Source organism: Tenrec ecaudatus, chromosome 18, assembly GCF_050624435.1.
Source record: "Tenrec ecaudatus isolate mTenEca1 chromosome 18, mTenEca1.hap1, whole genome shotgun sequence".
NCBI classification, from domain to species: domain Eukaryota; kingdom Metazoa; phylum Chordata; class Mammalia; order Afrosoricida; family Tenrecidae; genus Tenrec; species Tenrec ecaudatus.
The window spans coordinates 73,711,801-73,729,091 of NC_134547.1; the positions used below are offsets into that span (position 1 = coordinate 73,711,801).

The window sequence follows — 17,291 nt, forward strand, 5'->3', positions numbered from 1 at the left end:
CCCTTCCTCGTCCACCCTCATTCTCCATACTTGTGGTGTAGCCTGGTCTCTGAGAGAGTGATGGGGCCCCATGGGTAACAAACCCCTGCCCACAACCCGGGCCAAGAATGCTGGGAACCCGTGTGCTATGGCTCTTGTCAACCCGACTCACAAAGCTGAGCCCCTCTTGGTAGGCATGGGGGCGCTAGGTGTGTTCACCAGGGCCCCACTGCCCAGGCATCCCGCCTGGTTCAGCTCCTTTTGGATCTGTTACTAGTGTGGAGTGGTTGTGCCCTCTGACCTAGCCCCCCCCCCCCCCCCCCCCCCGCCTGACTCTTGCTCTCTGGGTGTGACTCTGACCTGGGTGGTAGCCAGTGACTCTGCAGAGATAAGCAAGCTCCAGGAAGACGGGCCCAGGCATTGCCCTGGTCCCCAGGAGACAGGATGGAGACCTGTGTCCTCTAGCCCGTCAGCCCATGTCCCTGCCCGACTCTGCTGCATCTGCCTGGAGGCTCGGTGTCCTCTGCCCTATGGGGACACACTCCTGTCCCCAGGACCTCCGCAGGGGCCCCTGCAGGGGTGGTAGAGCAGACCTGTGGTAGCTGCAAAGGCAAAGCGCAGCAGGGGTTTTGGTCTCCCTCCGAGGTTGTGGGTGGGAGTCTGGGCCATGCTGGCCTTGGGTCTCTGGCAGGGCAGTGTCCTGCTGCCAGGACATGCCCTATATGTGCCCGTTCCCAGGGAAGTACACTGTGGCAGTGCTTCCTGGGCACTGGAGGCCAGTCTTATGTGGATTCCCTATGCTGAATGTCAGGAGTCGGGTGACTAAGTCAAAGTCAATGAGCTGTTGGCTCACTGTGGCCAGCTATGCTGTGGGCTCTCTGGTGATCTCCGATCACAGCCCCCCACTCAGGACCGGGTCTCCACGTCCCTCTGCTATGCCTCCCCGGCCCACCTGACAGCCCGCCCCGCCCTGTGGGTGCCCAGCCTGCCCGCTGACCCCTGCCTGCCCTACAGATGGTGCAGTCTCTGGGCTTTGCCATCTACCGCGCGCTGGACTGGGGCCTGGCCGAGAGCGAGGAGCGAGAGCTCAGCCCCCAGCTGGAACGGCTCATTGACCTCATGGCCAACAGCGACGCTGACGACGGCAGCTGCGGGGCAGACGAAGGTTATGGTGGCCCGGAGGAGGAGGAGGAGGCCGAGGGCGGCCCACGCGCTGTGCGCACCTTCTCCCAGGCCATGCGGCTGTGCGCAGCGCGCCTGACTGAGCCCCGCGGCGCCCAGGCGCACTACCAGGCCGTGTGCCGCGCGCTTTTTCTGGAGACGCTGGAGCTGCGTGCCTTTCTTGCCCGCGTGCGTGAAGCTAAGGAGGTGAGCGGCGCCCGGGGTCCCTCTGTGTGCTGCCGTAGTACCCCGCACCCTCCCTGCCCTCCTACCCCTTCCCCTTTCCTGGTCTGCCTGACCCTTCTGTCCATGCTGGACGCCCAAGCATTTCCGCATCTTCATGCCCTCTAAACAGGTCTCCTTTCCGCCCCTCCCGGCTTCCCATGCCCCCTTGGAAGCCCGGGGAACCTGCCCTCTTTGTCTAGCTTCGGTGGCAGGAAGTATTTTTGAAAGTACCTGGGGCTGGTGCCCAGTTCTTACTTCACCCTTTAAGACGTCCGGGAGCACCCAGGTAGGGCTCTGGCCAGCACATGGGGCCTGGGAAGCAGCGTGGAAAGTGGTCAGAGACTTTCATGTGGACTGCTTCACAAGGCAGTCTGTGTGTCCCTCTAGTAAGCTGGTCTCCCCAGGTAAGGGCAAACCTGTGTCTTTCCTCCAGACAGTCTGTCCCTTTGCCAAGATCAGTCCCTCAGCCCGACGATGGCAGCCCTTGCTTTATTTAGCAAGAGCAAGGGGGCCCACGTCACCCCCTCAGTATGTGGCCCTTGGAGGAATTTGTGGGTCAGTGGTGGTAGTAGCAGGGCCTGGTACTGAGGGTCAGCGTGGGCACTGCAAGTGGATGGGAGCGCCAGGCCACACCCTCCACCTGAGGGAGTGCTGGGGCACACCTGAGGACTATTATTAGAATCCACACATTTTGGCTGCTTACGGCATTGACAGTGGTGTGTAGAATGTCCCAAGGCTCGTTGGCAAGTGTCTAGGGGCAAGAACCAGGGTAACCGGTTCTGTCTTGGTTGGGAGTTGGATATGCGTTGTGCTAGAGGGGAGCAGCTTCTCCAGGGGTGAGGTAGTTTGTGAGAACAGTGGCCCCCAGTATCACAGGGACTCTGGCTGACCAAGGCAGTGATTGCAGCAGCGTTTCCCCAGGCTCTTAGCACAGGACAGTCACCTCACCGTCCCTCATATCCTCCTTAAGCCTTCACTCCGTGTTGCCATTTTTCCAGCAGCTAATGTTCAGCGTTGGCTGGATGGTTCCCTCACCGTTACACCCGCTCATTGACTCACCTCCATCCACCCATTCATCCATCCATCCATCCCTTAGTTTACCCACTCATCCACATCTACCCATCCATCCTTCCTTCCATCCATCCATCCTTCTGTCCCTACATCCATCATTCCAACATTCCTTCAATACGTCCACTTAACTCCATCTATCCATGCATCCATCCATCCTTCTTCCATCTACAGTCTGCGCCCTTAGCCCCATATACTCATGCATGCATCCATCCATTCTTCTTTGTACCCACCCATCCACCTGCCTATCCATCCATCCATTCCTTTCTTTATTCATTTGTTCCACCTAGTATACTGATCACTGGTGGTGTAGTGCTTATTTGGGTTGCAGTCCACATGGTCGGCAGTTTGAACACCAGCAGCTCCATTGGAGAAAGACTGGGCTTCCTACTTCCTCCTGTAAGCAGCTAAAATCTCAGAAACCCACAGGGGGTGGCTATGAATCATCATTGACTCGATGGCAGTGAGTTTGGTTTGGTTTTCACCTAGTATGTGCCATACCATTCTAGCTGCCAAGAATAGGCGGGGGAGGAGCTGGGGAAAGCAACAGCTGTGGTCCCCGACCTCACAGACCCCATTACCTAATGGGGGGGAGGGGCAGCAGCTGTTACAGAGAAGCAGGTTAGTGTGTAGCCCAGCAGGTTCTGGGTGAGAAGGCTCTTCCCACACGAGCCAGTGGCCTGTGTCTGTGCCAGATGTGCGCTCCATAGAGTGTGAACATCTGTGAGTAAAAGGCATCCTCTTCAGACTGGGAAAACCGCGAGCGCTGCCCAAACAGAGAAGGCCATGGACCAGGGCTAGCTGGTTGAGCAGTAGCCGGTATGGTAAGGCCCCCCAGCTCATGTCCCTGCCTTCTCCCGACTCACACAAGCTGGCCTGTGGTCACAGATGCTGCAGAAGTTCCGGGAGGACGAGCCACAGACAGAGAAGTTGACAGAACTTGACGACCTGGGGCGCACAGACTGGGTAAGCTGGGCGGTAAACACTGGCCTGCTCAGTCCTGGGCTTGCAGAGGGGGCAGGACCCTGGCCAGATCTGAAGACCAGTGTTCTGCGTGCACAGGCCAGACTCTGGGTCCAGCTCATGCGGGAGCTGCGCCACGGAGTGAAACTCAAGAAGGTACAGGATCAGGAGTTCAACCCCCTGCCCACGGAGTTCCAGCTCACACCCTTCGAGATGCTCATGCAGGACATCCGCGCCCGAAACTACAAGCTGCGCAAGGTCATGGTGCGTGCAGGAGTGGAGCAGAGCTCCTGTTCCTTCCCTTCCTCCTCCATCCACTCATCACCACCCCTGCCAGCCAGCAGCAGCTCTAGGGAGCCAGGCCCCTTGCTGGAGATGAGCTGGGCCTGGGCTGCAGACATGGCCCCTGCCTCCGGCTCAACAGGGGACATCAGGCAGTGTGACAGGGGAAGGAGATGCACAGGTTCTGGAGGGCAGGATGCACAGCAAGGTGCAGAGTTTCTGAGAAAGATTTTCACACAAGGCTTTGAGCCAATTTGATTGATTCAGTCATGGCCAACGTCAACAGAGCTGGCTGTTTAAAATGTGGGCGATCCGGATTGGTAACTGCATCAAAACCCTGGAGTGGGAGAGTCGAGAGAAGCGAGCTGAGCCCTGCAGGTGCCTGGGTGCAGGAGGGTGGATCATTGGCAGGGCTGGGGGTTGGAGAGCAACCTTCCTTCAAAGCAATTGACTGCCCTCTTTGAGCTGGGCACTGTTTCCTACTCTGCCGGTGAAGAGACTTGGTTGCTCTGCAAGGTGCATGCTGCTTGCGTTTTCCTAGAGGGAGATTAAGTTGCTGGCAGGATGTTAACCTGCAGCTCTCACCGCACCCTGTACGTGGACACCATCAACCCCTGTCCAGATCAAGGCACTGGGACAAGAGGGGCAGGCAGCCTGGCCAGGGCCTTTATCCTTAGCTGCAGCTGCCTCCCGGCATTCCCACAGGTTGATGGGGACATCCCTCCCAGGGTGAAGAAGGATGCCCACGAGATCATCCTGGACTTCATCCGTTCAAGGCCACCGCTGAAGCAGGTACTGTCCAACATCCCTCCCTCACTTCCTGCTCCTCCACAGCCCCCAGGAGGCACCCAGTGCCCTCTGGGGCTCAACAACTCTTGTGCACAGGCACGGGGCACTGCACACCAGCCACAGCCTGGGAGTACCCCAGGGGGGGACCCGGCTGTCACTGCGCTGGCAGCTCCCCACCCACTACCCCACGTGGAACTCCTCCCACCAAATCCAGCTGTGTCCACACCTGCTGGATCCCTAGGGGTCCTGACCCCGGCCAGCTACTCCTGGCGCTGCACCCCCCCATCCCTCTCGACCCCCTGCCATGTGCTGCCACTGTTCCTGCAGGTCTCAGAGAGGAGGCTGCGCCCATTGCCGCAGAAGCAGAGGACCCTGCATGAGAAGATCCTGGAGGAGATCAAGCAGGAGCGAAAGCTGCGGCCGGTGGGAAGCTCGCCCTGGGACAGCCGAGGTGAGGGCCCAGCTCACCACCTTCCCAACCCCCAACCTAGCTCTGCACTCATTGCTACCTATCCTCCCTTCAGCCTCCCAACCCCCCACCCAACCCTGTAAGATTGCCACTGCTCCCCGCAGCCTTGCAAGTTCACTGACCCCCTCCTCACCCCACATGGTCTTCATACTCACCACCCCCCAAGCCACCTTTCCACTCTTACTGCCCTCCATCATTTTCTCCATGCACCCTCTCCCCCCACCCCCCAGGGTTCGGCTCTCTGCCCTGCATCCTCAGTGCCTGCTCGGGGGAGGTCACATCCACTTCCTGCATCAACCTGGCCATCCCTGGTGGCGGGACCAGCACCCAGCGCCCGAGACCCCGGGTCCTGCTGAAGGCACCCACCTTGGCGGAGATGGAGGAGATGACCACGTCAGAGGTCAGAGCTTGTTGAGAAGAGGTGAAGTGGGGAAGCAGGCATACAGGGGCCCTGCTGCCCCCCATGCCAGTGGGATAGGGCTGATGGAGCAGTGGGACAGCGAGTGACCCCTGGGCCCTAGTCAGCGTTGAGGAGCCACACACCCCACAGGTTCCCTGGGCCACCTGTCCTTCTGAGAACAGCCCTTTGTGGGGCCCCTGTGGCTGGCTCCAGGGGAGGCGCTGGGCTGGGTGCTGGGCGCTCAGCTGGATGTCAGGGCTGTTTCTGCAGGAGGAAGAGTCCCCATGTGGTGAGCCTGAGACGACCTTGAAGCGGGACCGCTCCTTCTCGGAGCATGACCTGGCCCAGTTCCGCAGTGAGATGGCCCCGGGCCTGCCTGCCACTGAGCCCTCTGCAGCAGCAAAGCCGCTGGCCCGGCCCCGAGCAGGCAGCATGCACACCTGGAGACCCAGCACCCAGGACCGGGGCAAGTGCTGAGCACCCTCAGCCCACCCTCCCGCACAGCTCAGGCAGTCGCCCCTCTCTCTCTTGGTGTACTTGACATGTTCCTATCAACAAGTAATCCCTGCTTGCACTAAGACCTCCTGGAAACGCTTGACAGATCCCTGCCTTAGCTAGAGGTAATTACTCTGAATATGCTGGAAGAGAGATCTAGACAGGCAGCCAGCCAGCCAGATGTCACCAGCTGCCATGCAGCCTGTCCCGACGTAGGGGTCCCCCCACACGAGGGTGGCAGCGCTCCACAGGCTTCATTTCTCCGACGCAGGGGTACCCCCACGCAGTGCTCACGGGCTTCATTTCTCCATTCTATGTTGTCAGTTCTTCTTTCTGAGGTGCTCCTGGGGAGACTTGTTCTCAGCCGAGCACATTAACTGCAGCTCAGGGGCTCCTCAGACAGATGGGGAGAGAGAGAGAGGCGGGACATAGAGACAAACCTACTGCCAGGGAGTCAGTTTTGACTCTTAGTGACCCTGCAGGACAGGGTACCACTGCCCCCAGGTTTCCAGAGAGCAGAAAGCCTCTTCTTTCTCCTGCGGAGCAGCTGGTGGATTCAAGCCACTGACCTTATGGTTAGCAGCCCAATGCATGACTGCTTTGTCCCCGGCTCCCAGTAAGTTAGCAGGTGCACACAGGCAGGCTCTTCGTCCTCAACCAGTCAGGCAGGCTCCTGTGTCTTCACTCTGATGGCCTCCTGCTCTTTTCCAGGTCGCCTCCCTGAGAACGTCCACACCACACCTGACCCTGGTCCAGCTCCTCCCAGCCACCTGAACGCAGTGGAGGAGAGGCAGGAAGCCACTTCCAACCTGGACAGCCAAACCAAGCACCTGTGGCTGGTGAGTGAGGCATATATCTTAAGTGCCTGCCTGGTTCTCTCTGTCCACCTGGGGACTCAGGGCAGGGGCGGGGGTGGGGGTGGGGGGGGTCCTCGAGTGGCCCTGGCTTCGGTCTAGTGCAGGTGGGCCGCCATTGTGGGAAGGTTGGTCTCCACTGCCTCCTGCTGGAGAGTTCTAGTAGAGCCCACTGCAGGACTGCTGGTGTCTCAAGAAGTTGTGTAGGACTGTGACAGTGACAGACGCCAGGCCTATGTTTCTTTGAAGGTCGCAAGACCTTGGCCCCCAGTCCCACTACCACTGGCACTTACTTCTCAGCACCTGCTCCCTCAGTTGGGAACTCTTGGTTCAGTGATTGTGAGGGTCTGATACTTGGATATTTTGAAAACAAACACACACACACCCCACCCCATACCCCACCCCAGCCTCACTGCATATTGTCCTTAAATGGGATGTAGTTGTTGTTAGGTGTCTTTGGTTAGTTCTGACCCATAGCGAACCTGTGCCCAACAGACACAAAGCCACCTTATCCCGAGCCATCCTCTCTGCTGCCCTCTGTTGAAGCCCATTGTCACAGCCAGTGCCCATCCATCTTGTCAAGTCCCTTCTTTTTTGTTGCCCAGCTACTGTACCAAGCATGATGTCCTTCAGGGACTGGTCTCTCTTGACTACATGTCCAAAGTATGAGACAAATTCTTGCCATCCTTGCCTCTAAGGAGCCTTCTGGCCATACTTTTTCCATGGTACTTTCAATAGTCTTCGCAGGCACTATAGTTCAAACTCATTGATTGTTGGTCTTCCCTAGTCAACGTCTGACTTTCACATGCATATGAAGCAACTGAAAATAACTACGGTTGGGGTCAGGCACACCTTAGTCTCAAAATCTCATCCTTGCTCTTCAACACTTCCAAGAGATCTTGTGCGGCAGGTTTACCTAATGCTTCCTTTGATCTCGTGGCTGCTGCTTCCATGATCCTGGATTGTGAATCCAAGCAAGACAAATCCTTGACAACTCCCACTTTTCCCGTTTATCACGATGTTGCCTACTGGTCCAGTTGTGAGGATTCAGGTATTCTTTATATTGAGTTCTAATCCGTACTGAAAGCTGTGATCCTTGATCTTCACAGCAAGGGTTTCAAGTCTTCCTCACTTTCAGCAAGCAAGGTGTGTCATCTGCATATCCCAGGTTGTTAACAAGCCTTCTTCCAATCCTGATGCCACACTCTTCATATCATCTGCTTTTCTGATGATTTGCTCAGCACACAGCTTGAACAAGGAGGGTTAGAGGACACCACCCTGACACACACCTTTCCTGAGTTTAAACCATGCACTGTTCCCACAGCTGCCTCTTGATTTTTGCACAGGTTCTGCATGAAGGATTCTTATCCTTCTCAAGGCTATCCACAGTTTTTTATGATCCACGGTTGAATGTCTTGGCATAATTAATAAAACACAGTAAACATCTTTCTGGTGCTCTCTGTTTTCAGCTGAGATCCACCTGGCATCTCTAATGATCACCTTTGTTCACAACCTCTTCCGAATTGCTGTAACCATTGTTGGATGATCTTCAGAAACATTTTACTATGATATTGTTCTGCAATTTGAGCATTCTCTTGGGTCACCTTTTGTGTTGGACAGGGTGCTCTAAAGAGACAAAACCAGATTCTAGTAAATATATATATATATATATATATATATATATATATATATATATATATATATATATTCACAAGAAATGAACCGTTAAATTATATACAGATAGATATATAATCCAAGAAATGAACAGTTAAATTATAAATTATAAAGCAGTGAGACACTAGTAGTCCTTTAAGTCTTGAGGGTCGCCAGTTCCTCCTCTATAGAAAGAGCTGGGCTATATATACCCAGGCAGCAAACAGCAAGGCAGGTCACCGACTGTCACCAACCATCGGTCCTCAGCTCCAGAGATGTACATTCCAATTGTGTGGGCTTAAAGGGACCTCAACTTACAGTGACACAGGCTAAGCATCCCACAGGTAGTGTACCCTTTAAATTGAGCCACAGAACAAGCAAGGCAGCCGCACGCTGGTCCGATAATTAAAGAACGAGCGACAAGGAAGGCGAGGCTCATGAGCCATTTATCTCTCTGCCCTTCAATTAATCCCCCTTGTGTTTATCGGCCAGGCTGGCACAATAAACTATCGCAATCCACCCCTTGTGAATCTGGCACCTGTACACAATTCTTTAGCCATATATACTTATATAATTTCCAGACATTGATGAAATCACACTTACACTTATCATCAATCATCTATCATACATATAAATGAAAACACACTGAGTCAAATTGTATCTGGTATATCATACTTTAACAAAGGAAATATATGCAATAATCACATAAAAAATACACTGACAATTACAAACCTCGCTTTTGCAATAGATCATGTGGTCGTAACTGATAGGTAGAACTACCTTCTACTACCCATTCTGTATTATCTTTGCCCTCAGCAAGCACCTCAGCTTGCTGTGGTTTTTTGCCTGGCAGAGTGACCCAGACCTTCATTCCTGAGGGGTCTGGGTCATTATAAGTCCTGTCAGGATTGGTTACTTACCATTTACTTTAATCACAGGGCATGGTAGCACTAAGAGTTGGCCTATGGGATCTCCTGGATTCCAGACATATTCCTCTTTACCTCCATTATGTAACACCAGTCCAATTTCTCCTTGGTAATCAGGATCAATCACACCACTTAGTATAGTGACACCCTTCCTGACCTGTTGATCCAAAGGCATGAGAAGCCCAAAGTGCCCAGGGGGCATTCTCAGCTGCCAGTTCAGTGGAATCTGTGCTGTGTTTCCAGGTGGGAGAGTTCCTTCCTTCGGGACCAGGACCTCCAGGCCTGAGGAACACAGGGTTGCTGGGACAGGAAGCAAAAATGCTGCAAGTGGATCACTAGGAGTGATAGTGAGTGGGGCCACTCCAGCTTCCACCCCTTGGTTCCTGGACCCATGAATTCTGGCTATTGGAGACACAGCACCATATATTGGCCGCTGGTTTAGAGTGTATACAGCTTCCTGGAGAACATTGCCCAGCCCCGCAAGTTGTTGCCACCTAGTTGGTGCCTTAATTGTGTCTTTAGGAGCCCATTCCATCGTTCTACCAAGCCGGCAGCTTCAGGATGATGAGGAACATGATACGACCAGTGGATTCCATGGGAATGGGCCCATTGCCGCACTGTATTTGCTGTAAAGTGAGTTCCTTGATCCGAAGCAATGCTATGTGGGATGCCAGGCCAGTGGATGAGGCATTCTGTAAGTCCACGAATAGTAGTTTTGGCAGAAGCATCATGTGCAGGGAAGGCAAATCCATATCCAGAGTAGGTGTCTATTCCAGTAAGAACAAAACGCTGTCCCCTCCATGATGGAAGTGGTCCTATGCAATCAACCTGCCACCAGTTGCTGGTTGATCTCCCCAAGGAATTGTCCTATATCTTGGACTTAATGTTGGTTTCTGCTGCTGGCAAATGGGGCCTTCAGCAGTGGCAGTGGCCAAGTCAGCCTTGGTGAGTGGAAGTCCATGTTGTTGTGCCCATGCATAACCTCCATCCCTGCCACCATGTCCACTTTGTTCATGTGCCCATTGGGCGATAACGGGGGTGGCAGAGGAAAGAGGAGGACCAGTCTCCACAGCGCGTGTCATCTCATCCACTTGATTATTAAAGTCCTCCTCTTCAGAGGTGATCCTTTGGTGAGCGTTCACGTGACATACAATTAACTTTACTTTCTTGGCCCATTCAGAGAGGTCTATCCACATACCTCTTCCCCACACCTCCTTGTCACCAATTTTCCAATCATGGTCCTTCCAATTCCCTGACCAACCAGCCAAGCCATTAGCCACAGCCCATGAATCAGTATATAGTCTCACATCTGGCCATTTTTCCTTATATGCAAACTGAATGGCCAGGTGCACTGCTTGAAGTTCTGCCCATTGGGAAGATTTCCCTTCACCACTGTCCTGTAGGGAGATCCCAGAAAGGGGCTGTAGTGCTGCTGCTGTCCACTTACGAGTGGCACCTGCATATCGTGCAGAGCCATCCGTAAACCAAGCATGATTTTTTTGGTCTTCACTTAAAGTATGGTAAGGAACTCCCCAGGAGGCCATAGGTGCAGACTGGGAGAAAGGAGGCAATGTGACAGGAGTGGAGACTCTGGGCATTTGGGCCACTTCTTCATGCAGCTTACTTGTTCCTTCAGGTCCTGCTTTGGCCTGATCTTGTATAGTACCACTTCCATTTAACAATGGAGTGTTGCTGCGCATGTCCAACTTTATGATTCTGTGGGTCAGACAATACCCAGTTCATGATGGGTAGTTCAGGCCTCATGGTGACTTGGTGGCCCATGGTGAGGCGTTCAGTCTCCACCAAGGTCCAGTAACAGGCCAACAACTGTTTTTCAATTGGGGAGTTGTCTGCAGAGGATGACAGGACTTTACTCCAAAATCCCAACGGTCTACGCTGTGATTCACCAATAGGGATCTGCCAAAGACTCCACGCTGCATCTTTATCTACAACTGAAACCTCTAGCACCATTGGGTCAGCTGGATCATATGATCCCAGTGGCAAAGCAGCTTGCACGGCAGCCTGAACCTGTTGAAGAGCCTTTTCTTGTTCTGGGGCCCACTCAAAATTGGAGGCTTTTCATGTCACTTGATAAATAGGTCAAAGTAGAACACCCAAGTGAGGGATATGTTGCCTCCAAAATCTGAAGAGGCCCACTAGGCAATGTGCCTCTTTTTTAGTTGTTGGGGGCGCTAAATGCAATAGCTTATCCTTCACTTTAGTAGGAATATCTCTTTGGAATGAGTACAAATATGGACTTCCTCCAGCAAGTTGGCCAAATAAGCTATCTTCCCAGTGTCCTGGTGTAGAGGAGTGAGAGCTCCAGGTGCTTCCTCAGCTTGTTGGAACTTTTCAGGTGATGTTCCTTCAGTTCCTGGAACCTTGCTCTTGGCTGATGCTTCCAGTGCAGCTGGAGCGTCTTCCTTCAGTATCCTTGATTCTCGCTCATGTGCTGCCTCTTGAAGTGCGTGAATGTTGATTAGTTCTTTTGGGTATAGTGCCTTTGTGTATTCTTTCCATCTTCTTTGGATGTTTCCTGCATTATTAAGTATTTTTCCCACAGCATCTTTCAATATTCAACTTGAGTTTCTTTTCTTGAGTTCTTTCAGGTTGAGATATGCTGAGTCTGTTCTTACTTGGTTTCCTACCTCCAAGTCTTTGCACATTTTGTTATATTTTACTCAGTCTTTTTTTTAAGCTTTCTAAGCTATTTCCTTTAAAAAATCATTTTAATGGGGGTTCGTACAACTCTTATCACAATCCATCCATCCATTGTGTCAAGCACATTTGTACATTTGTTGCCATCATCATTCCCAAAACATTTTCTTTCTACTTGAGCCCTTGGTATCAGCTCCTCATTTTTTCCCTTCCTCGATCCCTCCCTCATGAACCTTTGATAATTTATAAGTTATTATTTTGTTACATCTTACACTGTCTGACATCTCCCTTCACCCACTTTTCTGTTGTCCGTGCCCCTAGGAAGGGGTTATATGTCAATTATTGTGATTGGCACCCCCTTTCAACCCCCACCTTCCCCTTCCCCTCTATTTGTTGGAATTTTAATGACCTTTGTTTTCTTCATGAACGATGTGCTGGATCTCAACTGACAGCTCATCAGGGCTCCTGTCTTTGGTTACCAGGTCATCAAATCTGTTCTTGAGATGTTCTCAACATTCAGGTGGGATATAATCAAGATGGTGTGTTGGCTCATGCAGACTTTTCATTTTCTTCAGCTTTACCCTGAATTTACATATGTACAACTGATGGTCTGTTCCACTGTCAGCCCTAGTCTGGCTTTAGCCACTAACGTTGCACTTCTCCATCATCTCTTCCCATGAATGTAGTCGGTTTGATTTCTGTGTATTCCACCTGGAGATGTCCACATGTATTCTTGAAAAAAGTTGTTTGAAATGAAGAAGTCGTTAGCCTTACTGAATTCCCTCATGAGAGCTCCCTCTGGCTTGGTTGTTACCACCAAAGTCTTCCTTTAGAACCCCACTGTTCCTTCTTCTTTGTTTCCAGCATTTACCTTCCAATCACCTAGAATTATCAATGAACTTTAATTACATGTTGCATCAATTTCCAACTGAAGACTTAAGTGAAATTCTTCAACTTCCTCATCACTAGCTTTGATTGGTGGTCATAAATGTGAACAGTCATTGTCTTGATTGGATCTCCTTGAATGTGGATAGATATCATTCTATCACACAGTGTTGTCCTTCAAGATAGAACTTACCTGCCCTTTTGGGGAACGACTGCCAGGCCATGCCTCGTTTCATCTCCAGAATCAGAAGTCAAATGGTTCGCTGATTCCAAATGGCCAACACCAATTTCAGGTCACTAATGCCTAAGATCATGGATTTTTTATACATTCCATTTCAGTTTTGATGACTTCCAGTTCCTTTAGATTCATACTTTGTACATTCTGAGCTCCAGCCATTGACTGATGTTTGTAGCCATTTCTTCTCATTTTGAGTCGTGCCCCAGGTCCCTGAGACTTGACCCCAGACTTTCCTCTGTCCACATCATGAGGCGGGCTCTGCTTTGAGAAGGCATCTCTTGCTCAGCCATATTTTGAGGGGCTTTACCCTGAGGGGCTCATCTTCTGGTACTGTCTCTGACAATGTTCTGCTTCTTTTCATGAGGTTTTCCACATCTGACAGGTTTCCTTGACTAATTACTCTTCAGTGGACAGCCTATTCTTCATGGTCTGTTCTTAGTCTGGATGCTTGCTGAAAATGATTCACTGTGGTTGACGCTGCTAGCATTTGAAATACTGGCTACATAGCGTCCAGCATTACAGCAACACACAAGCCACCACCACAGGACAGACCGAGCAAGTGGCGGACATTGGGGAAGGAGGGAGGTCCTGGGCAAAGCTCCAGATAGGAGGGTGGGGTGATCAGCTTTCCAGGTCTGATCCAGAGGCTCTCGTGAAGCAGGTCTGTGGGAGCTCTGTGAGTTGTGAGTGGAGGGCGTGTTAAGCTCCTTCCTTTGAGCTCTGCTTTATCTGTGGCTTCAGACGGATCACCCCAACCCAACAGCTTCCAGCAACACCCCTCATACGGTTCTGCAAGTCCTGGAGGCTCAGCCAGGGGTGTCACTTCTGAGTGGTCCCCTTCTTGATTAGGAACAGCATCTCAACACCAGCTTCTTCACTGGAGGGTGGGCAAGGTGTCTATAACTTGCCAAATTAGGACCCAGATCCCGAAAGCAACAGTCATCCTGGACTTCTAGCCTGGCCATGCTGAGTGGGTGTTTTAGGAAGTTGCCAGGCACAGCCTGGCACCTCCGGAGGTTGGGTTGGGGGACTGAGGGAGGCCATGAGGTGACGGTCTTCAGTGGAGAGAGGCATTTGGGCTAGGCCTGCTCGCTGAGGTCCTGAGAGGGCGCCTGGCTCCCGCCCCAGGAGTTCAGTCACCCCGTGGAGAGCCTGGCACTGACAGTGGAGGAGGTGATGGCCGTGCGCCAGGTGCTGGTGAAGGCTGAGATGGAGAAGTTCCTGCAGAACCGGGAGCTCTACAACAACCTGAAGAAGGGGAAGGTGAGGGTGGCACTGGTGGGGCATGCTGGCTGCCCTTATTGGACAGGGCCACAGGAGAGTGGTGGGCGGGCTGGCGTGCAGGAGTGCACCCTCCTTTCCGGGGGGTTGGTAAGAAAGGAGAGCCCCGTGAGCTTGGAACCAACCCAGTTCTACCAGACTGTACCCCACAGATCTGCTGCTGCTGCCGAGTCAAGTTCCCGCTGTTTTCCTGGCCCGCCACCTGTGTCTTCTGTAAGAGGTGAGTCTTGGTGGGGGCCCCTTGATCATGGGTTAGCCCCCCAGGGGAACGGGTGTCCAGGAAGAAGGTGCTGTGAGGGTGTGGCACTGGCTGTGCCCCTAAAGAACAGAGTATTGCATTCAGCTGTGAAGCCCAAGGCCTGATAGACAAGGGGGGGGGTGTGGGTTTCCAGATCAGGAACTGCACAGCCATCCAGCCACCCAGATGCAGGAGTGCTTGAGCAGGAGAGCAAGCCTGCAGGGCTCATGAAGCAGAGGTAGCCGCAAGCTAGTTGCGGTGGAGCCAGCCAGGTTTGGGTGTGTGCCCCCAGGACTCGGAGGCCAGGAGGCTCCTCTTGCCAAAGCTGATAATGCTTCCTCAACTCTTTCCCTCCAGAGCCGTGTGTTCTTCCTGTAGCATAAAGGTGAGCCGTGACAGCTTCCAGGGGCAGCATGGGTGGGGGGACGGGGCAGGATAATTGGGGCTCTGCCAGCTCCCATCGGACAATCCCACACTCCCCAGTCATTTCACCCATCTTCCCCATCTAGAAAGAATCTAATCCTAAACTTCCCAAGAATGCAGGTTTTAAACATTTCATGCCACTAGGCTGGTGCCCAAAGGAGCCCTGGGCTTGCAGCGGGTTATGTGCTGGGCTGCTAACCACAAGATCAGCAGTTCAAACTCACTTGCCCACTCCCATAAAGATTTCAAGTCTCAGAAACCCACCAGGGCAGTTCTTTTCCAACCTCCACAGTCCCTGTGACACGGAATCGACTTGACGGCAGCGAGCTTTCAGACTGGTGCCCCTCTAAAAGCCCTGCCCTCTGGCCCTGTGTACCCCTCAGGGTTCCTGGGGAGGGGCTCTGCACAGCAGGCATGGCCACCCAGAAGCAGGTGTGCACAGTGAACAAGAACTAGTAACATAAGCAATGTACTACCATGTTGCACCCCAGCTCGGAAACAAGAGACTGCTCAAAGGGGGCTTGTTTCCCAACCCCTTACCTAGCCTGTGTTCCCATTCTGTGACATGGAACTGGAAACCTTTCACCTCGGCGGCCTCAAACACCCATTGAGTGCAGAGTATGAAGGGCGTAGAGGCACTGAGCACAGGGCATGCCCCTAGTTCCTGTGCAGTTAGAGAAGGCACTGTGTCTGCCCTTAGGAAGCATCGTGTCCACGAACCAAAGGCCTGTGCTGGTTGCAGACGTGTGTGTGTGTGTGTGTGCGTGCGTGCGCGCGCGCTCTGCCCCACGCATGCCTGTCTTTCCCTGCTGGTGGGGTCTCACTCAACCTTCGGGTGTTGCAGATGAAGATGCCATCGAAGAAGTTTGCACACATCCCTGTGTACACACTGGGCTTTGAGAGTCCACAGAGGGCAGCAGGAGGCAGGACCATGCCTGCACAGAGAAAAGACGTCTTCCAGTGAGTCCCTGCTCTCTTGTGGGTGACATCACTGCTGTGATCAAGCCCATGGGAATGTGGGATCTGGTGAGGGGGGAGTTCCATCTGTCTGCTGGGCCCAAAGGCCATGGGAAGCCAAAGTTGTTTAGGGACAGAGATCCTTGCAGAGGGGCTCAGGGGTGTTGAGCAGTTGAGGTGTGGACACTGCCCGAGGTAGGTAGTCAGGGCTTGGCTCACCAGCTGTTCAGGAGCCTGCTCTGGGCTCATCTAGTCATTGCAACATCATACGAGGCCACTGTGTATGTGGTAAGGGGTGGTGGTGGGGGTGGGGAGCTCGTACTGAATGCACCCTCTTCCCCCAGGTCCCTGCAGGGGTCCCAGTGGCGGGGCGTTGAGGAGGAGTTCCCTCACATCTACGCCCATGGCTGCATCCTGAGGGGTGTCTGCAGCGACTGCACCAGCTTTGTGGCCGACGTGATCCGCTCTAGTCGCAAGAGTGTGGACATTCTCAACACTACACCACATCGCGCCCGCCAGACCCAGTCCCTGTACATTCCCTCCACTCAGACTCTGGATTTCCAGTGACCTCCCTTGGGGCACAGCAGCCCCGCCTACTGGCTGTGCATGTACATATTTACAGACATAGACACATTTATATAATATATACACGGCCTCTATATTTATATTCATGGCTCCTGGCCCCTCAGGACCCTCCCTGGGGAGGCCATTTCCTCTCAGGATCAGGAGTAGGATGGAGGGTTCTCGGTAGAGCGGGGCCAGGGGTAAGACCTGCCCCCTCCTCACTCAACTCTCATTGCTTTCCCATCCTCCTGCGATGCCCTGGAGTTCTCCCTAGGTGGACATCCAGCGTGGGGAAGGAACAAGGCATCCTGCATCCAGCAGCTCCCCTTCAGGGACTTGGCAAGGGCCCTCACTGAGGTTCATCTGCCCCCACACCTCAGGGACAGATCTTGCTGTGCCCTTCTCCTGGCCTGCTGTCCACACCTGCCCTGGCTTGGCCCTGCTCCTCCCTGGCCACCCACAGCAGGCATGGGCTCCCCTCACCAGGCTGTCATTCCAGCCTGGAAGGGCCTGGGAGTTGGGGGCCGCCCCTGGACCAGCTCTGTAAGTTTGTACCCACGGCCATATGAGGCCGAATAAAGATGATCTCATTGCTGCTTGTGTGGGGTGTGGCCTGAGGTGTGATCTAGTTTTGCTTACTGCCTGCAGCAGGGGACATGTACCCAGAAGATGATGGCTGGACTCTCAGGGCTGCCTGCCCACTGCTGGATGCCCAGTCATGTCCACAGTACGCACCTCAGGATGCTGGCCCATGCCATCAGGACAGCACACTCCAGGCCCCTG

General features: G+C 53.3%; 1 protein-coding gene across 1 annotated transcript in view; it reads left to right on the forward strand.

Annotated features, from left to right (window-relative positions):
• The window catches only part of SPIRE2 (spire type actin nucleation factor 2), a 30,440-nt gene extending 13,383 nt beyond the window's left edge, over positions 1–17,057 (forward strand). Inside the window, 13 exon segments of the mRNA XM_075537026.1 lie at positions 994–1,347; positions 3,322–3,399; positions 3,496–3,660; positions 4,384–4,470; positions 4,795–4,918; positions 5,167–5,336; positions 5,607–5,848; positions 6,598–6,670; positions 14,174–14,308; positions 14,479–14,546; positions 14,922–14,949; positions 15,832–15,947; positions 16,289–17,057. Of these exon segments, the coding sequence (XP_075393141.1) occupies positions 994–1,347; positions 3,322–3,399; positions 3,496–3,660; positions 4,384–4,470; positions 4,795–4,918; positions 5,167–5,336; positions 5,607–5,848; positions 6,598–6,670; positions 14,174–14,308; positions 14,479–14,546; positions 14,922–14,949; positions 15,832–15,947; positions 16,289–16,511 (1,863 nt within the window). The 3' untranslated portion in view covers positions 16,512–17,057.
• Positions 17,058–17,291: the final 234 nt, after the last annotated feature.